General features: G+C 54.3%; 8 protein-coding genes across 8 annotated transcripts; 5 read left to right on the forward strand and 3 right to left on the reverse strand.

Annotated features, from left to right (window-relative positions):
• Positions 1–382: 382 nt before the first annotated feature.
• Positions 383–1,684, reverse strand: GUITHDRAFT_121563 (hypothetical protein; the record flags this gene model as incomplete). The annotated part of the gene is made up of 5 exons (XM_005819194.1): positions 383–841; positions 901–1,167; positions 1,231–1,434; positions 1,477–1,526; positions 1,582–1,684. The coding sequence occupies 5 exons, from the start codon at positions 1,682–1,684 to the stop codon at positions 383–385; spliced, it is 1,083 nt and encodes a 360-aa protein (XP_005819251.1).
• Positions 1,685–2,817: 1,133 nt separating this feature from the next.
• GUITHDRAFT_156383 (hypothetical protein) lies at positions 2,818–3,407 on the forward strand (the record flags this gene model as incomplete). The annotated part of the gene is made up of 4 exons (XM_005819195.1): positions 2,818–2,853; positions 2,900–2,991; positions 3,034–3,101; positions 3,149–3,407. 4 exons carry the CDS (start codon positions 2,821–2,823, stop codon positions 3,169–3,171), a joined length of 216 nt encoding a protein of 71 aa, XP_005819252.1. The 3' UTR covers positions 3,172–3,407.
• A 5,684-nt stretch (positions 3,408–9,091) lies between these two features.
• Positions 9,092–9,816, forward strand: GUITHDRAFT_156384 (hypothetical protein). Its single transcript, XM_005819196.1, has one exon. It carries the CDS (start codon positions 9,134–9,136, stop codon positions 9,701–9,703), a length of 570 nt encoding a protein of 189 aa, XP_005819253.1. The 5' UTR covers positions 9,092–9,133; the 3' UTR covers positions 9,704–9,816.
• Positions 9,817–10,843: 1,027 nt separating this feature from the next.
• On the forward strand, positions 10,844–13,538 carry GUITHDRAFT_121566 (hypothetical protein; the record flags this gene model as incomplete). Its single annotated transcript, XM_005819197.1, has 9 exons — positions 10,844–11,296; positions 11,345–11,485; positions 11,535–11,603; positions 11,654–11,677; positions 11,728–11,907; positions 12,148–12,177; positions 12,222–12,266; positions 12,315–12,563; positions 12,732–13,538. The coding sequence occupies 9 exons, from the start codon at positions 10,844–10,846 to the stop codon at positions 13,536–13,538; spliced, it is 1,998 nt and encodes a 665-aa protein (XP_005819254.1).
• Positions 13,539–13,676: 138 nt separating this feature from the next.
• Positions 13,677–13,970, reverse strand: GUITHDRAFT_121567 (hypothetical protein; the record flags this gene model as incomplete). Its single annotated transcript, XM_005819198.1, has 1 exon — positions 13,677–13,970. The coding sequence occupies one exon, from the start codon at positions 13,968–13,970 to the stop codon at positions 13,677–13,679; it is 294 nt and encodes a 97-aa protein (XP_005819255.1).
• A 919-nt stretch (positions 13,971–14,889) lies between these two features.
• GUITHDRAFT_166747 (hypothetical protein) lies at positions 14,890–16,518 on the forward strand (the record flags this gene model as incomplete). Its single annotated transcript, XM_005819199.1, has 17 exons — positions 14,890–14,925; positions 14,977–15,006; positions 15,058–15,113; positions 15,162–15,201; positions 15,246–15,308; positions 15,353–15,391; positions 15,442–15,487; positions 15,534–15,600; positions 15,663–15,717; positions 15,771–15,866; positions 15,917–15,949; positions 15,999–16,073; positions 16,126–16,158; positions 16,205–16,230; positions 16,279–16,333; positions 16,380–16,448; positions 16,498–16,518. Exons 2-17 carry the CDS (start codon positions 14,989–14,991, stop codon positions 16,516–16,518), a joined length of 792 nt encoding a protein of 263 aa, XP_005819256.1. The 5' UTR covers positions 14,890–14,925; positions 14,977–14,988.
• Positions 16,519–16,565: 47 nt separating this feature from the next.
• BET1A (Bet1 protein A) lies at positions 16,566–17,168 on the reverse strand (the record flags this gene model as incomplete). Its single annotated transcript, XM_005819200.1, has 6 exons — positions 16,566–16,604; positions 16,650–16,721; positions 16,775–16,802; positions 16,852–16,896; positions 16,938–16,978; positions 17,031–17,168. 6 exons carry the CDS (start codon positions 17,166–17,168, stop codon positions 16,566–16,568), a joined length of 363 nt encoding a protein of 120 aa, XP_005819257.1.
• A 793-nt stretch (positions 17,169–17,961) lies between these two features.
• Positions 17,962–18,654, forward strand: GUITHDRAFT_82455 (hypothetical protein; the record flags this gene model as incomplete). The annotated part of the gene is made up of 1 exon (XM_005819201.1): positions 17,962–18,654. One exon carries the CDS (start codon positions 17,962–17,964, stop codon positions 18,652–18,654), a length of 693 nt encoding a protein of 230 aa, XP_005819258.1.
• Between the last annotated feature and the right edge of the window lie 1,784 nt (positions 18,655–20,438).

Here is a 20,438-nt window from a genome sequence, read left to right on the forward strand (position 1 = left end):
TGCCCCTCCCTCGCCTTCCTCCTTCCCAAGCTCCCTGCTGCCTGCTCCAGCACCCTACGCTTTGCCTCTGTCTGCTCCAGCAGCCTCGTCCTCTCTCCTTCATGCGCCGCCCTCTCCTCCTCTGCTACCTCCCTCCAGCCCCCTATCGCTCGCTCCGCCCGCCGCCTCCTCTGCCGCCTCTCCGCCTCTCCTCGTCGGGCCTCCTCGCGCTTGCGATCCGCCCTCCTCCTTGCCCACCTCCTCAGCGCGCGCCCGGCTGCTCGCCCCTCCAGCTCCTCCCGCTTCCAGCTCCCCTTCCTCCTCGCCCCCCGCGCCCTCCGGCTTGTCTCCTCCCACGCCAGCAGCGCTGCTCTCTCCAGCCTCCTCCTCCCAGTGCGCCAGGCTATTTCTGCGCGGCATTTGGAAGTTTGTAGCTGGCGAGTATGTTGTTTCCACTGGAAAAGGTTGTTTTCTGCAAGAGGAGTAGATAGAGGGTTGGTTCTGATTGATCTTTCTCAACTGGTTCAATGCACGCATGCTCGATCTCTTCTGTCAGTTGATGATTGCTTTCATCTCCCTTCTCCATGAGGACCAAGTCTCTCCATGACATGAATGCCGCGCTTGTTCTCATCATAGAGATCCTTCGAAGGGCTCTGTGCTGAATAACACTGATCGACTTCACATGATATCTCCAGACTTTGACCATCAGCTTGCGCGTCATCCGCTCCTTTGCTGCCTCGTCCGACTTCTCTCTCTCGCAGCACCTCCATAGCCCGAAGGCCTTCAGCGAAAGGCTCCTCCTTCTCTCTCGCTGCTGCCATCGAAGCAAGCTCTCCCGCAGCCCGACTCTGTCAACCTCCAGCTGTTCACTCAGTCACACAGGGCTGAAACACGAGCAGAGCTGATTGTCAGTGCATCTACCTCCTCCTCCAGCTCGGCAAGCACTTCGAGGCAGCAGCTCTTCATGTCTCGGCAGCTGTCTTCTGCCCTCTTCAAGCGCTCGCTATCAGCAAGCAACATCTTCGTCCACAACTGGATGGCAAGGTCGACGGTCGAGGTTGCGTCAGTTGTGTCTTGCGGCGGATCTTCGAAGAAGTTTTGGATGCAAGCAAACAACTCAAGCATTCGTCGCTTGTCCGCCACTTCTTCCGACCGCATGCGGCTCAAGACCACTTGCCGAACCTCTGCCTGCAACCAGTGCACGCGTTATCCAATAGCACAGAGGGAATGCCCGAGTGAGGGCTGATTCACCTTTCCTTGCTTGCGGAAGGAGAGCTTGACCTGCGAGCCCGGTACGTCGTCTCCTCGAAGTAGAGCATGCAGCACCTGCGACGATGACGCAGGCTGGTCATCCACTGCCAGGATCTCATCCCCCCTAGCTAGGGCCTGGGAGGAGAAGGCGGGGCCTCCAACAACTAGTCCCTCGATGACAAACCCGTTGAGCATGACGCCAACCTGCTGCTCTCTCAGCCCCTCCTCTGTCTCGAGGTGACTCACCGTCGACTTTGACGAGAACCCTGCGGGCAGCAAGCGAGTTTCCCCCAAGTCTGCCACATCAAGTCACTGCACCAGACCCTGCACAGGAGGGCTCGCCCGCGATACCAGCAGCGGATGAAGAGGAGGAGGAGGAAGGGAGGGAAGTTGGGAAGGAGGAGACCATGGCGATCCTCCTCCGCATCGCTGCGACCTTCTCCTTCATCGCCATCGCCCGCAGTGTCAAGCTAAAACCGTGACTGAGGGAACAAGTGCCTTTTACTCATAGTGAATCATCACTAGGAAAACAAGTCCGCCTCAGATATGGAGTAGTATATATAGTAAGGCAGCAATCAAGTATAGAAGATGAATAACTGAAGCAGCAGCGGCAGTACTCGGTCCGAGCCATGGCGACGTTGCAAGAGTTTGCGAGCGCGTTGCTTGAGCGAGGAGGGCGAAGAGCGGAGGAGGAGCTGGAGGACGAGGAGCAGACTGAGTTGCTGTCCCCTCCATTCATTCATGTGATCTCCTCCATGTGCTTGTCCTGTGCCTCACGCTGTTGTCAGTGGGGGAGCGAGGGCAGGGGCCGCTTACAGGGCAATGTCAGGACAGCGCAAGTCCTCCTTGTAGTCAGTCAGTCGGCTGCGCTGTCCTCCCTCCAGGTCACTCGATGCTCATGCATCTGATCTCTGACTTGGTCCATCAGGCCTGCATCCGTGCAGAGAGTCTGACAGAAGAAGGGATCGTCTTCTTGGAGGAATGCAGCTTTCGAGGGGAGCCACAGTCAAACGGCGTTCTGACAAACTGCTGGAAGTAAGGAGCTCTGAGAGAGATGTCACAATCACGTCACAGCTGACACTTTGACCAGAATCCTGAGCTCTAAGGGCTCGGACGTATTGATTGTCGTCGTAGGAAGTGAGTTTGGACATTGGATCCAGAAATAGGTTCTCATTTCCGAGATAGGTCAAACCTGGTCACAGAGATACCATGCTTGTGCCAAGCTGCTGTGCGACTCCATCATAGCACACAAGTACTGATATCAAACATGATCTGTCGGAGCAGTCACGTCAGTCCTGAACAGGACGTACATCTTCGACGAACTACCTCGGAGGAGGTGCGGTGTGGAGTTGAGTGAGCAACAATCGCTGCTGAGGTGAGCATGTCTGTTCTCCTACCATCGGCTTCAGCTCATCACTGCGTGCGAATCTTCAGGTTTGTGAGCACCGATGAAGGCTTGTCCTTGAAGGAAGACCCAGCCGTCGAGAGATTGCAGATGCTAGAAACCGGATCGGTAAACCTGCAGTCTTGGATGGAAGAATGTGGTATGATGATGCGGGGTAGATCATCGACGGGTTTTCAGCTGCTCTCATGTCTGCTTGTCAACTTCGACGTCGTTCTGCCGTTGGTTCTGTCAAAGAGCAAGATCGAGCTTGACTTGTCGTTGCAGGGACTAATTGTCACCCTCACGAATGAAGCAGACGAAGTTCGGCATCAAGGCAGAAGCGGCCTTCCGTCCTTGGAGCTCGTTCAAACCCTCAGGTCTCCATCCTTGTGGTCAAAGAGCGCTGAACGTTTCCCCAGAGCCGTGCTGCAGGCATCAGGAGCAGAGACTGCGCCACCAACAGAGGCAGAGGTGGTCGAGGCGGCAGGTGAGGTCGCGTGAGTTCAGTGCTGCGTCTGAGAGCTTGACGAGCAGGATCGAGCGAGCTCTACTCCTGAGCACTTTCACGCACCATAAGGATTCCGCCATTCACTTGCCAGGAGGAGGAGGCCTGAAGCAGGAGCTGAGCGACCCTTCAAGGCTTGAGGGGATAGCGGCAGCTCTTGCTATCCTTGAACTTCAAGCTTGTCGGTATCTACTGAGGGTCGGCCACCTGGCAATGCTTGATGAATTCACTTTGACAACTCTTTCAGTCAGTGATATGAAGTCAATCAAACTTAAATGCTGTCAACCGGATTGAACCGCTTCACTGTCAGTACTTGAACTTACCAGGCTGTCGTTCAGGTTCATGTTAACCCATTAACCTGAACCTAAACCACCCGGTTAGTTGAACATGGTGCCACGGTGACTGGCAAGCCTAGCCTCAGCCGGCCTGGCGCCGGGCCGGCGGCCGGCGGGGGCCGGCTGAGTAACATCATGTGACTCACACGTTGATCGGACGGTGACGACGGTGCCACGGTGATCAAAGTCGGGAGCCCGGCTGGCCGGGCGCCGGGCGGCCCGGCCCGGGCCGGACGTCCGAGCTCGGAGGCCGGGCCGCTGACTGACTCAGAAGGCCCTGCCAGGCTGATTGACGGCCTCGGTTTTACTACTTTCTGAGAGCTGCGGAGGCTGGGTGGTGGGGTATGTGTGAGAAGGGGTACTTTATATTGAAGAAGGGGGGGTATAAGAATAGTTTTAGGGTGGGTGGGTCTTCAAGGAGGGGGGTGGTCCGATAGCCTGATGGGTGGGGCGGATATGCGGGCATGGAAGGAGTATGGAAGAGCAGCGGAGGAGGAGGTAGAGGGCGGAGTTGATAGACTAGGATCAAGAGCAGCGACACTTCGAGCATGTGCCAGCAGGAGACAGCGGGGAATCCTCCTCTGCTTCCTTGTGCTGTCGTGCAAGGCTCACGAATGCTTCATGCACTCTCCCGCCTCCCACGTGCAGGAAACGTTTCCTCATCGGTCCCACGTGTGCGTGACGCTCCTCCTCCAGCCCGTAACTGCGAACTTGCGCTTGAGGGGAGGCCAGGGAGAGAATCCGACGGATCTCAGGATTTGTTATGGCAGGTAAGTAAGCCTGCCGCCACCCACTGTGTTTCGATCGGAACCAGGATATAGGCCAACATCTCACTTTACATGCAGAGAATGTCCCGCGCCCCGATTAGCCAGCTTCTTCCCTCTTCCTCGAATCTCCTTGCTCCGTCCAAAATCGGATGAGTGAGTGTTTGCCTCCTGTTGACCCTCCAATCTCACACCCCGGTCCCGATCAGACTGCAAGAGTTGGCGAGCCTTCGGCCTGAGGTTGTCCCTGTTCCCAATCGGAAGACAACTGCGCAGGTGCGATGTCTGACGAGACAACAACCAGCATCACAGGCCGCTCACCATCGCTCAGGCTTGTCTCTTTGTCGGGCGTCGCCTCAACCCGAGCTTCTTCCCCGACGGCACTTTCATCAATGAACGCCGCGCCTTGCTGACTGAGAGAATCGATCTGCGAACAGACGACAAGTATTTCATGCTGCCATGCCTCTCTTTCCTGGTCTCACGTTGTTGTCCGTGTCTGCTCTCTCGTCTCCAGGACCTTCCTGACAGAGTAAACCTGTCTCTGAACCCAAGGCAACGCCTTGCTGATCAAAGTGTTGCAGGGTGATCAAAGACGACGGGAAGAAATTTTTCGAGAGGGGAAGAGTTTGCTTGTGAGTGAGAAGGAGGTGGAAGAGATCGCAGTGACGTGGAGGATCAGACGGCGGATGGAATTTCTCAACCTTGACTGGTGCACAAGAACAAGGGTTGACAACTACGTCGTACTTGCCAGCCGAGTAAGCTCAACTGAGAGACGCTGCAGCTTCCTGGTATCACTGATGCTTGTCGTGCTCGTTACAGTTGTTGGGGCTGTGGACTTCGATGACCAACAAGGTGAGTTGATGATGCTCTAAGCGTAGCGATGATGTTGGTCAAGATCATATCGGAGGAATATGTAGAAGACAGGAACTATGCCAGAGCCTCGGTTACTTTTGCGATGACCAAGAATCATGTCTTAGCGGGTGGGAATGGAGTGGGTGTTGTCTTGATCAATCTGATGATTTCTCCTTAGGAGAAGAGATGCTGGCTGTGCATTGGGACAAACAGTCGGTATGTGCTGATGTCAATTTTTGGTCAGCCTGACCTATCGCGCATCTTCTCTTACCCCTTTCGCTCGTTCACCCTCCTCGCTCGCATCTTTCTACTACTTCTCTTGGTTCACAGGATGCAGTAGCATTTGAAGTTTGCAGGTGGCTGCTTCAGTCTTGTTGTTGTGTGCGTGACTGGCTTCAGTTTCTCATGGCCTCTACACCCCATCGCCAAGATCCTCACCCCCTTGATTCATCACACTCAGGTCTGTGTGGGAAGCCTGGCCGTCAGTCTGATGTCGAATCCCCAGCGTCGAGCAGCTGAGGGGTTTTGCGAGAGGATGTTCTCAGCGGTACGAGAGCGACGGTTCCGTGTGTAAGTGGCTGCAGTTGGTGCCGTCACGGACTGCTGACAATCGATGGTAGGAATCAGACAACAGGAGAAGTCTACGATGCAACGCTCTTAGACGAGCTGTAGTTGATGGATGAATGAGATGCGATACAAGCACCTCACTGGCAATGCCCCACCACCTTCAATGCATGCCTTGTAAAAGACGATGATAAGATGACCTAACAACCATCTGTCGCAATGAGCTCCTTCATCGAGTCTCTGCTGGAACGAATACATCCTTCATCACGTCTCTGCTGGAACGAATACATCCTTCATCACGTCTCTGCTGGAACGAATACATCCTTCATCACGTCTCTGCTGGAACGAATACATCCTTCATCACGTCTCTGCTGGAACGAATACATCCTTCATCACGTTTCTGCTGGAACGAATACATCCTTCATCACGTCTCTGCTGGAACGAAACTACAGGCTCCCTCTAGCTCGCAAGAGGCTTCGGCTCCTTCCCCTTGCTACTTTGCTGTCCTGCATGCCCTGCCTCCAGCAGGTTGGAGGAGGCAGTACCTAGCCTGCCTCAGAATGTCTCACTACCCCCACCTTCACCCTGGTAGACCCACCCCCTGCTCTCCCCATTCTTGTTGGTAGGGGGAGTAGGGCCTTGGCGAGGAAGAAGAGGGAGGAAGGAGGAGGAGGAGGAGGAGGAAGGAGGAGGAGGAGGAGGAGAGAAAGGGAGGAGGAGAGAACAGGAACGATTGATGGAGGACGAAGAGGAGGAGAAGTTAAAGTTACATCGCATGCTATCTGCAGAGGAGCATGGAATGATTTGATTGCGTGATTGGCATCTTTTCAGTTTATTCTCTTTTCCTCGGTTTTGACAACATCTTAGCAGTCTGATGAGAATCTCAGAAACAATCCACTGATTTCACCAATAGCATTGCATTCAACAACCTGAATCCTTGCGTGATCCGTTATTGGCCTGTTCTACTTCCCCTGAAGTGCGTTGAGTTCAACTACAGCACAATGAATTCTCTCAAGTTTGCTAGCAGCCTCTGCAGAAGTTCCAAACTCATAGATTTCGATAGAGAGAAGGAAGGCAAAGCAAACACATATAGTTCAGAGATCAGAGTTGGGCTGATTTAGAAGCAGAGCTCTTGTTGCACACAGCAGAACTAGGCTTCAAGGAGACTGTCAGGCAACAAGCGTTTCATGATTGATTGTGAATCCAGATGTCTTCAAGTCGACAAGCTATGATAAGATCGTTGGGCATCACCTGCAAGGTTCTGCCTCTCAGCCACGTGCTGTCGCTTGCATCTGATGTTGGTCACAGTTTGAGAGCGGCTGCCTGACAGTGACTCAAGTTCTCCCCGTCAGTACCGCATGTGAACCCCTGCCCTCCTCTGACTTGACTCCAGGAAAGCCCAGCAGCGTTCTCAGGTCAGATTGGAGTGGGAGATCAGATTGATGCGGTGGATGGCAAGATGATCTCGAGCCTGGAGCATGCTCGGGACCTGCTGGAGGGGTTGGATGACACGCTGGTGGCCTTAGAGATCAGGAAGGACGGAGGGGAGAACGCGGAATGCCAGCACTTGATCCGGCAGAAGGTGAGCGACTCGACGAGAGCGAGCGAGGAGAAGGTCGTAGGGATGGGCATCCGAATATTTCACAACGAACGGGGGATGTGGGTGAGTGACTTGTACGAGGGAGGGTCGGCCTACTGGTCGAGCCTCAAGGTCGGTGACCTCATCTGCGCCATCGACGGGCAGGACGTGAGGGGCTGCAGCGCAGAGGAGCTCCTTCGCTTCACCTCCGGCAAGCCAGGCACAAACATGAAGCTTCATGTCGTCCGCAAGTGGCAGCCAGGGGACGATGTCACCGGAGTCCTCAGCGCCCGTGGCCTTGCCGGTAGCGGCATCGACCAAGTGCAGTGGGAGGCTGAGCAGGGAGAACCTCTGGTGCATCCCGACGAGAGAATGATGCAGATGTTTGTGGTGCGCTGGCAGCTGCTCAAGGAGAACGCGCTGAAGAGAGCTCTGGACTACAGGAGCAGAGTCGTCCAACAACTGCAAATCAGAATCGACACGGCGCTCAGCGACAACCTGACTGCTTCCAAACAAGAGACTTGTTACGAGTTGAGGGGAAATGAGAACAGCATCCACTCACATCTTTCATCTCCCACGTCTGTTGGAGGGATCTCGGTAGCCGATAGAAGCGGGAACCGAACCCCACATGCTAGCCTACTGGATTCCCCGTCTCTGAATGACTTTGTTCGTATGGAAAGGCAGCTCGTTTCTCTCAAGGAGCGACAGGAAAATGAGATGTCAAAGTTGCAGTTTCAGATGCGAGCACTGCAGTCTGTCCTCGGCGAAGATTCTCATGAAAATGCTCAGCCTGAAGTACATCACAACGGAGATACTGGCACCCGCTATGCTGTGGCAAAGATGCAAGAGCACTTCCAGGAAATGATGGCACAGCAGAACAAGATGTCGGAGGAGCTGTTTCGACAGATCGAAGAGCAGAAGCAACATCGCAAAGATCAAAGCAATGTTCAATCGAACATTCTAAATCTCAGTGCAAAGATCAGGGAACTCGAGCTCTTTTCACGTCAGAATGCCAACGAAATGAATCAAAAGATAGAGTTTGTGCGGAACAATTCAGTTCACACGCTGTCGGCTGCGAGGGCTTACGATGATGCTCTTCCCGATCAGATCCAATCGCATGACGAGAAGGTCAGTGACGAGGCTGTTGGAATATCTATTCACATCGACGCGGAATTCGACCGAGTCAAGCTTTATGAAGGACAGTTCGCTGAAGACCTGATTGCCTCGTGCTCGTGGAGCGTTCAGGCGACAGAAGCTCGCTTTGTGTTCCGATCCCTCGAGCGAGGAAGTGTGATTGCCAGGCTTGACATCGTCCCTGACCCTTCCGGAGTCGATCAGCGAACCTGCCGCGAGCTTGCGGAGGAGCTCGCCTTCCAGGTCGCCTACGCCAACAGCCCCTTCCGCAAGGCTCCCGTGACCCGGCCGGCACTCCGTGTGGAGATTCACGAACCTCAGCATCAGCATCAACGCGTGCCGAGCTATGGCAGCGAGCGCCAGTCAGCTCCACTAGCGGCCCAAGGCCCTCCGCTAGAGGAGCTGCCCCAGGACTCCGATAGCTCTCCTCTCACCGACGAGTGGCTTGAAGCTCAGAAGCGCTTGGAAGAGATGCAAGATCTTGTCGGAAAGTTGGCGACAGCAAGGGGGTACTCCAAGGATGAGGCCCTTTCGCCGGAAGGATACATGGATGAAGGCGACGACGAGGACGACGGCGTGAAAGATGAACTTTCAGTGCCCGAACTGGCAACCATCATCTCACTTAACGAGCTGGGAGAGCGGCAAGAAGAAGAGACGTCAAAGTTTGTGCTGTACGACGACGATCAACTGATTTCTCCCATTGCGACTCGCGGTAGGATTATCAGGGATGACGAAGATGATTCGGAAGAAGAGTTTCCTTATATCACTGGGCATTCTTTTGTCAACATGCCTGGAAGCGACAAAGTTGAAAGATCGATTCAGCACAGAGCTTACAACTTGTTAGAAGCCGGTCACTCCGCCTCTAAGCCTCTTCAACCGACCAACTTCACTGACACTGCAGCTTTTGTGTCCCCGAGAGTTTCAAAGCATGACAACCAGGTAGCTACCAGCAGCCAAGAGAGAAAGTGGAGGGTACTGCCTCAGATGTCGCAGGAGCAGACGCCTAGTATCAACAGCGATTCCTCCTTCGTGAACGAGGGCATCATCGCCGTCGGGACAGACAGGATAGACTTGGAGGACGTCTCTTGGCAGATGGTGGAGAGACAACACGCAGGCCCTTCCCATCGCCCTCATCCGCCTCCTCGTCAACAAGAGAAGCCGAGGGCTAAAAGCTCGTGGAGCTCTGATAGTGATGACAGCGACGATTTCTACGGGCAGCCGACCTCCCTCAGCTTGTTAGGAGACAAGCACCGCAACATAAGCGCAAGGAAAAGCGCTGGAGGCTACCGGAGCTTTCAGCAAGACAATGCAGCGAGGATGCTAGACTCCGAAACCTCCGACAGCGACAAGAACTGACGCACTTGAAGAATCCGATGATCTGATTTTATTCTCGTGAGCATGATTGAAGTTTTCAGGACTCAGACCGTCGGACTCCGATCTCTCACCGTCTTATAAACTTGATAGTCTTGACGCCCGTTGTAACTACTCGCTCTTCACATCAGCCATGGGGCGGGGGCGGGCCATACTGAGGCCCCCGGGCTCGCTCACCGTTCCGAAGTCACTGAGTTCCGACGTGGCAGTCACTGGCCAGTGGACCGTTTAGTGAGTCGTTACATGAAACGATCAATCTGTAACGGTTCTTGTCATTGCTTGAGGTGTCACTGCTGTATGGAAGTAGGGGTGGGTCCCTCGCTCACACGGGTACCCTATGAAAGGGGGTAGTCAGAGGGTGTCCTACCCTCTATGGAGACCTTGGCATGTACGGGGTGGGGGGTGATAGTTGACGCTGAAATGGGGGGTGGGGGTGTAAAGCCTCTGGGTGGGCAAAGGCCTTCGGAGTCCATTGAAATTGGCTTACGACTCTCCCAGCTGTATTTCCAGTGGGTGGGGGTGATGACCCCTACCCCTTCAAGTATAGGATTAAGCTGCTATCATTCGAGGGTTGCGAATCGAAACTCATCAGAGGGGGTGATGTGAACTTGGGGGTAGGGGTGGAGGGTCGAAACTCATCAGAGGGGGTGATGTGAACTTGGGGGTAGTGGTGGAGGATCCCTCTGTTATGCTTGAAAGGCACAGGCAGGGCTGGCGAAGCGATGGCGACGTCAGAGCGATAGAAGATGCCGTAGAGAAGAAGAGAGGGAGGAAGAGAAGAGAAAGAGGAGGAAGAGAAGAAGAAGAAGAAAAGTAAGAGAAGGAGAGCAGAAGTGAGGAATGGTGAGACGAAGGGAGACGGAGGGATGGGATGGGAGAGGAAGGGTTGAGTTAAGCACAAGGAAAGTCTTGGCCAGCCAGCCAGCCAGCCAGGCAGGCAGGCAAATAATCATTGATGGAAGTGAGAGGCATTGGCAGGACTAGACTGGTAACCAAAAGATGAGAGCGAGTGAATGGGAAGCTAATCCAAGAGCTGGAGAGTGGACCAAGAGACGAGATACTTGTCTGAACAAGAGTCTGAAGAGAGTTCGACAGTTTCTGTTTGCGTTGATCTATTGACCTTTGATGCTGTGCAGAACAATGACGAATGATCGTCTTACCGTGCACATCAATGAGGCAAAGGGACTCACTTGCGGCTCTCACGGTTCAAACCCAGACTGTGTGCTAAGTCTGCAACTCCTCTCGAAGAACCCCATGCCTGGCCTCAACGTCACCTACGAGACGACCCTCACGCCCAACAGCAGCAACACTGTCGACCCCAAGTTCAACGAGATGTGCTGTCTTGACGTGGCCAATGCTGCTGACTCGCAGCTACAAGTGGTGCTGTGGGACAAGGCAGCCCCTGCCGATGCCGCAAAGGAGCAGACGTTTCTCGGAGAGGTCCTGCTCAATGTCGGAAAGCTTGAGCCGTATGCCGGGAGGGACATCGAGCAGATTTTCGACGTGAGGAAATCAAACTGGGTGGGACCAAACAAGGCGATCTCCGGCAAGCTCTTCCTCAAGTTGAAGTACGACAAGGTGATTCGACTTGAGTCAGAAGTGCGTTTGACTCTGATGGTATGGCAGGGAAATGGGTTGAGAGGCATGACCTTTACTGTCGACAAGGGTGACAACAGTCAGAACGTCGCAAACGATCTGGCAAGCTACGGGGAGCAGTTCAAGAACGAGCTTTGCTCCATCTTCCAGTTGAGCGGAGATCAGATTGAGGTGAGCATGGTAGAACCCAATGACCTCATTGAGAGATCTTTGCGACTAGATGATCGATGTCAAGACCTCTCCTACACCAGGAGTCTTCCAAGTCTGCCTCAACGTCCTTCCGAGCCCTGTACGTGCGACCTCGTTTCTCACTGCTTGTCGCACTTACACGACGTGTAGGAGGGAAGTCAGCGCACCTCTCTGGTCTGACTGCTCGGCCTGATGTTCTTTAGCCTCTCCTCACTCTTTTCCAGCTCATAACCGATGAAATCCTCAACGCCTCCAAAGACAAGTCGAGTCCTCTCGCCTCCAGCTCCGTCATGGCCTCCCTCAAGTCCGTCGCAGCCCACGTGCCGTTCACTGCCAAGACCAAGACCATGACCGAAGACTCTCCGCTTGTCAACGACAGCGTCAGCGTCCAGACATGGCGACCAGTGAGATCTGCTGCACCTGAATCACAACCATCCCCTGTGCCCCCTCCCTCCTCCTTGCCGCTTCCAGTTCCAGCACCTGCGGCAGCCCCACTCTCCCCAGCGGTAGCCTCTCTTCCACTTCCAGTACCCCAAGCATCTCCTGTCCGGTCACCCGCAGCATCTATGCCACTTCCAGTACCATCAGTGGCTACCAACACCATGCAGAAGCCGGCAGGAGTCCAGTCGTCGGCTGCTGCGCAGGGTGAGGGGATCTGCGGTGCTTGCAAGCAGGTTTGCAAAGAACTGACGTTGCCGGGAGCTGACTTGAGCTCCAGCCTTTTGCAAGGCACGGGCGTGTCGATGGGAGGCTGGTGTGCCCGGTGAATCAGCTTGCGCTGAGAGTTTTCAAGATGCTGACGTCACCACAGACCGTGACGTCGGAGTTGAAGCCCAGCTCCGAGGCGATCAAGCCCGCTCCCCAGACTGCAGCCTCCCCAAGCTCCAACGCTCCTCTCGCTCAAGGGTTCCAGGTCCCCGACAGCTTCGCTCACCTCCGCAAGGACATGGAGGTGCTGCAGGCAAACACGCGGACCTTCTCGTCTGAGTCGATCAGTGCCGCCAACTTCATCAAGGACAGATCGGCAGACCTCGACAAGATCGTTTACTCGCAGAACCAGGTTGTATCCTCTCTTATCCAATCGTACCTAAACTCCTCCTCTCTGATTTCCTCCTCTCTGATCTCCTCTTCTCTGGTCGTCTCGTCTCGACCTCCTTTTCTTGCATCGTCCCCTTGTTTCTGCTCCTTCTCCTCCTCTCACATTTCCCGTCCTAACTGCATCTTGTAGGCAGCTAGCAAGGACATAAATCAAACGTACCTTGATGCCATGCAGGCCTTCGAAAGCTTGATGGAGCAGGACAGGAAATTTACCACGAGCATAAGATCCTTCGAGCAGAGTCTTGCAGCCACTAAGAAGACAGAAGTTCCTCCTCCCAGAGTCAACCTCTCTGCTCCAGCTCCAGCTCCAGCTCCAGCTCCAGCTCCAGCTCCAATGCCGGTTTCAGCACCAGTTCTAGCTTCTGGCTCCTTCTTTCCTTTCCAGCAAGATAACGCTTCCTACATGGCGAATTTCGTTCAGATCCCCAGCTACGGGGGCTACCCTGTGAACCAAGCGGACTACGCTGCTCCTGTGAACCAGTTGATGTACGCTGCTCCCATGGACCAAGCGGTCTACGCTGCTCCTGTGAACCAGTTGATGTACGCTGCTCCTGTGGACCAAGCGGTCTTCGCGGCTCCTGTACCCAACGGCGTCGAACTTCATGTGAAGCTGAGGCTGGACGCGAGGAAGGAGACGAACATGGCAGAGTTCATCGGTCTCCTCCTTCAGGACCTCAGCTCCTCTTCCCGCGTCCCCCCGACGGCCTTCCAAGTGCTCGGAATCCTGGACTCGCAGTTGTCGCCGATCATGGAGCAAGTGGTCGTGGGCAGGGAGAGCGTCTACGTGATCCTCTACCTCGCTAACGACGGCTTCTGCGTGCCAGAGCATGTGTGTATGGACCTGAAGCAGCAGATGATCGACCCGGAAAGCCGCCTCCTGAACGGGCATGTGACTAGCCAGTTGCTGTCCATCACGAGCCCGTCAGTGAGAGGTTGAGGATGAGTGAGGTTGACGGTGAAGGGCTGCAACGGGGAGAAAACAACTCAGATCATGTCGTCAAGGCATGCACCTTTGTGACATCTACCAGACTTCATGGTTTGTCTAATTTGTAGTGCCAGTAATAAATACTTTGCATCATCTCTTCCCGTTGGAGTCAAGACGTTCCTGCAGCAGCTTGATGGTCTTCCTCATTGTTTTCATTTGCTCCTCATCAACCTTCACCCTCGACTCGAGGACATCGAACCTGTTGTCTTCCTCCGACCGCAGCACGTACTTGCTCATGTCAGGCCCCTCCTTTGGTTCCTGTTCCTTGCTCTTTGTCACGTGGGGATACGGGAAGCTGTAGGCTCCCTCTGGAGCTGGCACAGGCATCGCGTATGCTCCTGTGTAGCCTGAAGGAGCCGCCGAGGGTCCCATGTAGCCCATCATGTTGATCTGGGTGTGCAATTCGATTCGCCTCTGACTCGCTGCCGCTGACAACGATGAGGAATGGGGAAGGGAGGAGGAGGAGGAGGAGGAGGAGGAGGAGAGAGACGGTAGGGGAGAGACAATGGAAACGATGACGGAGAGGAGGAGGAGGAGGAGGACAAGTGGCGCGGCAAGCTGACGCCATCGATTCGCCTCCGCCATCTTCATCGCTTGCATTGTGTTGCCCCTTCACTTGGTCAGGGCTGCTGGGTGGGTGGTTAGAACGGAAACGGGGGGTAGGGGTGGTACTGCCATTCACTCAGTTGTCCGCCGGCCTCTGAAGCTCCGGGGCCCGACGGTGAGTGACTCAAGTGCCAGGGGTACTCACCCCACCCTGCTTTCTCCATTCAAGTACCCCCCTAAAAGTAGGCACCTTATCACCAAAGACATACCCCCACCCACCTCGCCCCCAGGAATCGCAGGCTTCGAGAAGGCAACAATGCTTGTGCGAGGGTGGTTGCGCCTTGTGGCGATGGTGGCGATGGTGGGCAGTGGGAGAGCGTTTCTTGGAGGAGGAGGAGCTTCCCTGCCCTTCAGTGCGATGATAGGAAAGGGTTCTGAGATGTTGCTTGACAACTGTGGTGAGTTTAGATTGAGTCAGAGACCCTCTTTCCCCTGTCGCCCCTTCCCTACTCTCCTTCTGCTGTATGCGCTGCTTGCTGTTGTTATATGCACTCAACACTTCAAGCTGAATTTTCATCGATATTTTCATCTCGTTCATGCGAATTCTTGTTGAAGCTTACTTTTCAAGCTCGCCGTCCCGAATATTGGGGCTACTACAACTGCCGGTATTTCTTTGAGAGTCCATCGCATTTGTTAATATACTTGCAGATTAAGAGGAGGAGGAAGAAGCTCAAGTCTATCCATGTCCAGTAATGAGCAAAGGAAAGCTGGAAGCCCGAACTGCCTCAGTGCGGTACATCTCTCTTGGCTGTGATGTTAAAGTAAACCTGATATTCCCTGTCAGCTTCCGGGCACCATGGAGAAAGATGACCAGGTCGACTTGCATGCTCATCCCGTTGACTCGTTGATGGCTCGAACCTAGTAGACTCCAAGGACACCTCTCGGGGCTCTTTCTCGCGTCCTCGTCGTCGGAAGCTCAAGGTTTGATCCTTGGTCGAAACATTCTTGATTCAACCTAGAATGCTTCAGGGGCATCGGATTAGAATTCGTCAAGCAACTGCTGGCAAAGGTTTCGTTTCCTTAAGGAGATAGTGGACTTGACAAGAGTGAAAGGAATGCCTTGTGGTTGCAACTTATCGAGGAGAGAGCCCGGGTGAAGAAATGCAAAAGCTCAAGGTAGAGACGTGTAGGCTGCTATGAGTCCATGATTGGTTGTCAAGGCAAAGTATGGAGAGAAACTTGAGCTTTTGCAGCTGGACGTAAGTGTGGAGCACCTGAATGCATGCTCCATCAGTGAATGCGATGGTAGGTCAAGGATGAGAAGAGTGTAGCCAGCGCTGCTGAAGCTCTCAAGGGTGAGAATGTGCCGATGTAACGATGCTCGAGCTTACTCGATCATAGCTCGGTTCAAGGGAAATCCAGAGCTCACGCACATTGTGCACAATGCTGGGATCTATGGGCCTTCAGGGTGAGAATCGTGCTCTGAAGCAGCGAATGTTGATCTGGTTGAAAGAGTTGATTCACTGTCAGATCATTCGATGGCAAGCCTCGCAGCGGTCGGTCTGCAGCGCCTGCTGTCACCAAGGTGAGTGCATCAGAGTGGTCCTGCCCTTGCTGATTCCTGTCAACACTGTGCAGCAATCCATGATGGATGTGTTTGAAGTGAACACGGTCGGTCCTCTGCTAGTTGCACAGTCATTCGTGCCTCTCCTCAAGAAGCCAAAATCACCCCAGGTGCTAGTCCGTTTCTGTTCTTGTCTCTCACTCACCGAGATTGGTTCTAGGATTATCCTATTCTTGCCATCCTCACCAGCAAGGTGTGTGCAGCCCCCTTTCCTTTCCCAGCTGTCCGACTCAGGTCCACAGGTGGGAAGTGTTGATGACAATGGTTCCGGCGGGGCGTACGCGTACAGAGCAAGCAAGAGCGCCTGCAACATAGTGGTTCGATGAGATGAGTCCTTGTTCGTATCAGCCCCAACGTGTTCGCCTGCAGGCCAAGAGCCTCTTCAACGATCTCCGTGACGAGGTTCGTATGCGATGAACTTGCTTCGTAGAAGTGAGACGTGCTTCAGGCCGCGGTCTTCTTGCTGCATCCTGGGTGATCGTCAAAGTTTAGCTGAGTGCTATCATGCTCATGAAAGCCTAGGTATGTAAGAACGGATATGACCAACGGACAAGGGCTGATTAACGCGGACGAGAGCGTGAGTGTTGGTCAGTCTGTGACGAACAAGAGATGAACAATGTCAGGTGTCTGGGATGCTCCGAGCCATTGAAGCGACTGACGGCTCAACTCCTTTCCGTTGGGTAGACTACAAGGTGAGCGAACCAAGCATGATGTCTCTTAGTGACCTCAATCTCTCATCAGGCCTGTCTCATTCCATGGTGAGAGCGAGAGAGCACTGGAACGCTGGTTATGTTCCTGATGTATTGCTGTCACTTGTCATAAAGAAGCCAACGAGATACATAATACATCTGTGAAGAAAGTCACTCCTGACGTTCTCTCGGATTCCAACTCACCGTAAAGAACACCACTACTATCAAACATGCTAGACCAAACGTTGATTTGCTTCCATTGCTGTCAAACATGACCTGATGAAATGACTAAGTTACAATGCACTAATTTCGCACAATGTCAGCTTCACCCCCATCCGATTCAAAGTGGAAGATAAACTATGTCCAAGCAAGTAAGCAAGTCGACCAGTCGAGATCAAATACTCACAGGTTATCTGTCGAGCCCATTCCAGTTTGCATTTGATCCAGAGCCCTTCATTCATTCAGATTCTTTCAGACACGGTGCGAACAAACCTGTTCTGATCATTAACCTCATCCTTGATCGCAATCGTAACCTTGCATCGGTAAAAATCAGCGAGCTCCAGTAGCAAGTTGCAAGACAATCACATTCTTCAGTGTCAGGAGCTTGGAGTGAAGTGTTCCAAGAGCATTCTCATTCTGCTTCTCGATCGCATCGTCTGCTGCTGCTGCTGCTGCTCCACCGCCTGCGCTGCTCCCGCTGCCGCCATGCTGCCGTCGACTCATTGCGCCGACACAAACAGAGGGGTACGAGGGCGATGAGAACATCAGGTGGGGGCAGGGGGTGTGAGGGGTCACTGTTAAATTTATAGGGGTAGGGTCATACAAAAGGAAGGGTATAAGATTTGAAAACGACACTATATTCAGGGGGTGGGTTCTTTGATGGTGGGGGTCCTGTTGGGTGCTAATGTTTCGGGGGGTGGTTACCTTGAGAATGAGGGCGATGATGGGCTGGATGAGCTGGCGTGTTGGGGAGCCTTGAGGTGGCCCCGGTGGGTCTTAAAAAGGGGGTGGGGGTATTTGTATAGGGGTATCTTTTATAGGAAAAATAACATAAAATGAGGGGTACAATTTTCAAATACTTGATTGAATCTTGAAGGGTGGGGTCCGATTGGGTTGCTAGTCAGCGAGTATGAGGGGGATGAGGGTCTGTTCGGTTGACATTTTTTTGGTTCAATGCCGGAGGGGCCGGAGGCGGGGAGGGAGGGGAACGGACGATGGCGAGACGCTGAGGAGGAGCAGAGACATCATGAAGGAGCTGATGAGTGAGGAGTCTTGCTGCACGAGAGTCAGCGGTTGATGAGAAGTGATGGATGACTAGAATGCGTCGAAGGTGGTAACACGGTTCTACACTTGCTGTGGTGCATTTGGTGCAAAATCTGTGGAGGTAGACTAGTGGACAAGGACCCGGTCGATCTCTGTGATCACAGGCATCGATCGCAGCATGACATCCTTAGAGATACAAAGGCGAGAGCAAGAGCTGGATGCTCTGATCAGAATGAAGGGCCTGCAGGACCCGATGGTGCTCCGTGCATGTCAGGAGCTTTGCGAGCATCTGAACGCGGAAGGCCTGAAGCTTCTACACTCTGACTCCCCGGACGAAGCTCTCAAGCTCCTTCGCAAAGCTGAGATCCTAGCGAGCAACGCCAAGGCCGAGTCAGAGATGCACTCACCCGTGGAGGCTGTAACCTACAACAACATCGCCTGCTGCCTCAAGAGAAAGGGAAAGCTGCGATCGGCTCTCCGCTACCTTGAAGTAGCCCGGCAGATCGAAATTGCTTGCGGGGACAGCGCTGCAGACCCTCCAGGGACGATGCTCAACTTGTGCGCGGTCCTGTCAGACCTTGGCAGACACGACGCGGCGCTTTCGCAAGCGCAAGCAGCAGCGGAGTTGCTGCAACACCAGATCGACTTGGCTGACAGTGAGAGCCAGCAGACGGCCAGCAAGAGGAGAGGGAAGGGAAAGAGCGTCAAGATGCAGCTCTCCCTCCTGGCGGTGGCCTATCACAACATCGGGGTTCAGCATGAGCATAGGGGTGACCTGCCAGCGGCGATAGACGCATACTCGGAAGGGATGCTGATCGCAAAGTACGGGGGAGAAGAGAGCGGAAGCTTGCTCGTGAAGCTCAAGCAGTCACATGCAGAAGCCAACAGCCGACTGAAGACGTTGGAAGCCCGTCGGCCTCATCTTCAAAGTTCCTCTAGCGGGTGAGTTGAAGTGAGCAAGTTTTGTCGGTTGTTGACTCAGAGTTTCAGCTCCATGGGCAACTACCCTGACATGTATCATGCCATCTCCGACTTTCGGAAGCAAGGCCGTTCCACCCCAGTCAGTCAAGGGCTCCCTAAGTCCAGCACTGCCAACTCCATCTACGGGGCTCAGGACAAGTGAGGATTGATTGAGTTGAAACCCAAGTTGACTACATCTCCCCACAGAATCAAGAAGTTTCGCCCTCATTCAGCGCCTCTTACTTATGCCAAGAACCCAAGCAAGGCTCCTTCACAAGCTGTTCGTCCTGACTTGACCCTCCAGCCTTGAAGTCACTCGATTGGCAGGTGCGACGGATGACTACGTTGGGGCACGCTGAGGGTACACTGAAGCCCCTCCGACGTATGCTCTTCCTTGCCATGTCTTGTCTTGACTCTAGCCCTCAGAGCTGCGTCCTCACTCTGCCTTGGGGGCGGTGGAGGTCCTGCGGGGAGGAACCGGTCTGCTGTGGGAGACAGGGGGAAAGATGGGAGACATCTTTGAGGAGGTATGGGAGCTGTCAGGTTGATTGCTTGCGATGACTTCGGAGAGTCAGGACGGTGGACATGGAGCCCTTGGAGGGAGGAACTTGATGAAGAGGAGCAAAGGTATCACTCGGCCTTGCCGTCGCTGCAGTCTTATGTGAGGTCGCAACAGGGCAAGAGTGGAGGAGGGGCGGGCAGGAGCTGTCGAAGCCTTTGGATGATGATTTCAAGGTGCTTTGTATTCCTCTTTCTTCCATCCCCTCACTCGTTTCAAGGCGCTCCTCCGTGAATGCGCTCGATCTGCTGGCTTCCTCGACGGCAAACTTCTCATATCGCATGCGAAGGTGTGTTCACTTGCGTCGATCTCTTCCTCCTTCTCCTCCTCTGTTCGCCTCCTCCTTCACACTTTCTCTTCCTCCACATCTCATTCTTGTCGTCCTCTCGTTCCCTGTGTTCTCTCCCTTTCTCGCCTCCTCCTCTGTCGACCTTCACCTCCTCCTCCTGTTCAACTCTGACCACAGAGGCAGCGTGAAGCACATGACTTCTTCAAGCAACGAGTCACAGCTGCAGCGCCTTCCAAGGACGACTTGACTTCGAGCCGTCAGGCCAGGGCAGCAGAGCCGACGGAGAGGATGGGGCCTCGAACTCCGAGGGACGGGAGCGATGCCCCTGCTGACGAGAGGAGGAAGAAGCTGGTCCTTCGACCGCGGCGACGGGTGGAGGCATCGACACAGGATCAAGAGAACCAGGACGAGGAAGAGGAGGTGGTAGAGGATGCCGGGGATGGGGACGAAGAGTTCTCCGCGAGGGGGGAGGAGGACGCGGACGCGGGAGGGGAAGAGGGAGCAGGGGAGGAAGAGGATCTGGTGGAGGCTCTCCTATCCGACCAGCCGCCAAGGGCTGGACGTGAGGAGGTGAGGAGGAAGGCGGCGGAGGAGCACATGATGCAGGGGAAGGGATCAGCTGCGAGGCATCGGCAGGTGCTGAAGATGTCAGACATGTTTCTGAGCGACGATGAGGATGATGAAGATATCGAGTCTCCTCGCTCCTTCCGCAATCGAGTCGGTGCCTTCGATGCTGCCGCCAGCATAGCGGGTGGGGCAGCAGCAGCGAGGAGCTTCGCACGTGGGACCAGGAAGGCGGAGGGAGGGAGCAGACAGCTCCCGTCAGGAGACATATCGTTCAGCTACACGAGCGAGGAGGAGGAGGAGGAGGGAGGGAGGTGAGACATCTCATACAGATACATGAGCGAGGAGCAGGAGAAGG

The sequence above is a fragment of the Guillardia theta genome (genome assembly GCF_000315625.1).
Source record: "Guillardia theta CCMP2712 unplaced genomic scaffold GUITHscaffold_239, whole genome shotgun sequence".
Lineage (NCBI taxonomy): Eukaryota > Cryptophyceae > Pyrenomonadales > Geminigeraceae > Guillardia > Guillardia theta.

Coding starts and splice junctions, on each gene's coding strand:
- GUITHDRAFT_156384 (XM_005819196.1), top strand. CDS start 9,134: ATGCCTGGAAGCGACAAAGTTGAAAGATCGATTCAGCACAGAGCTTAC.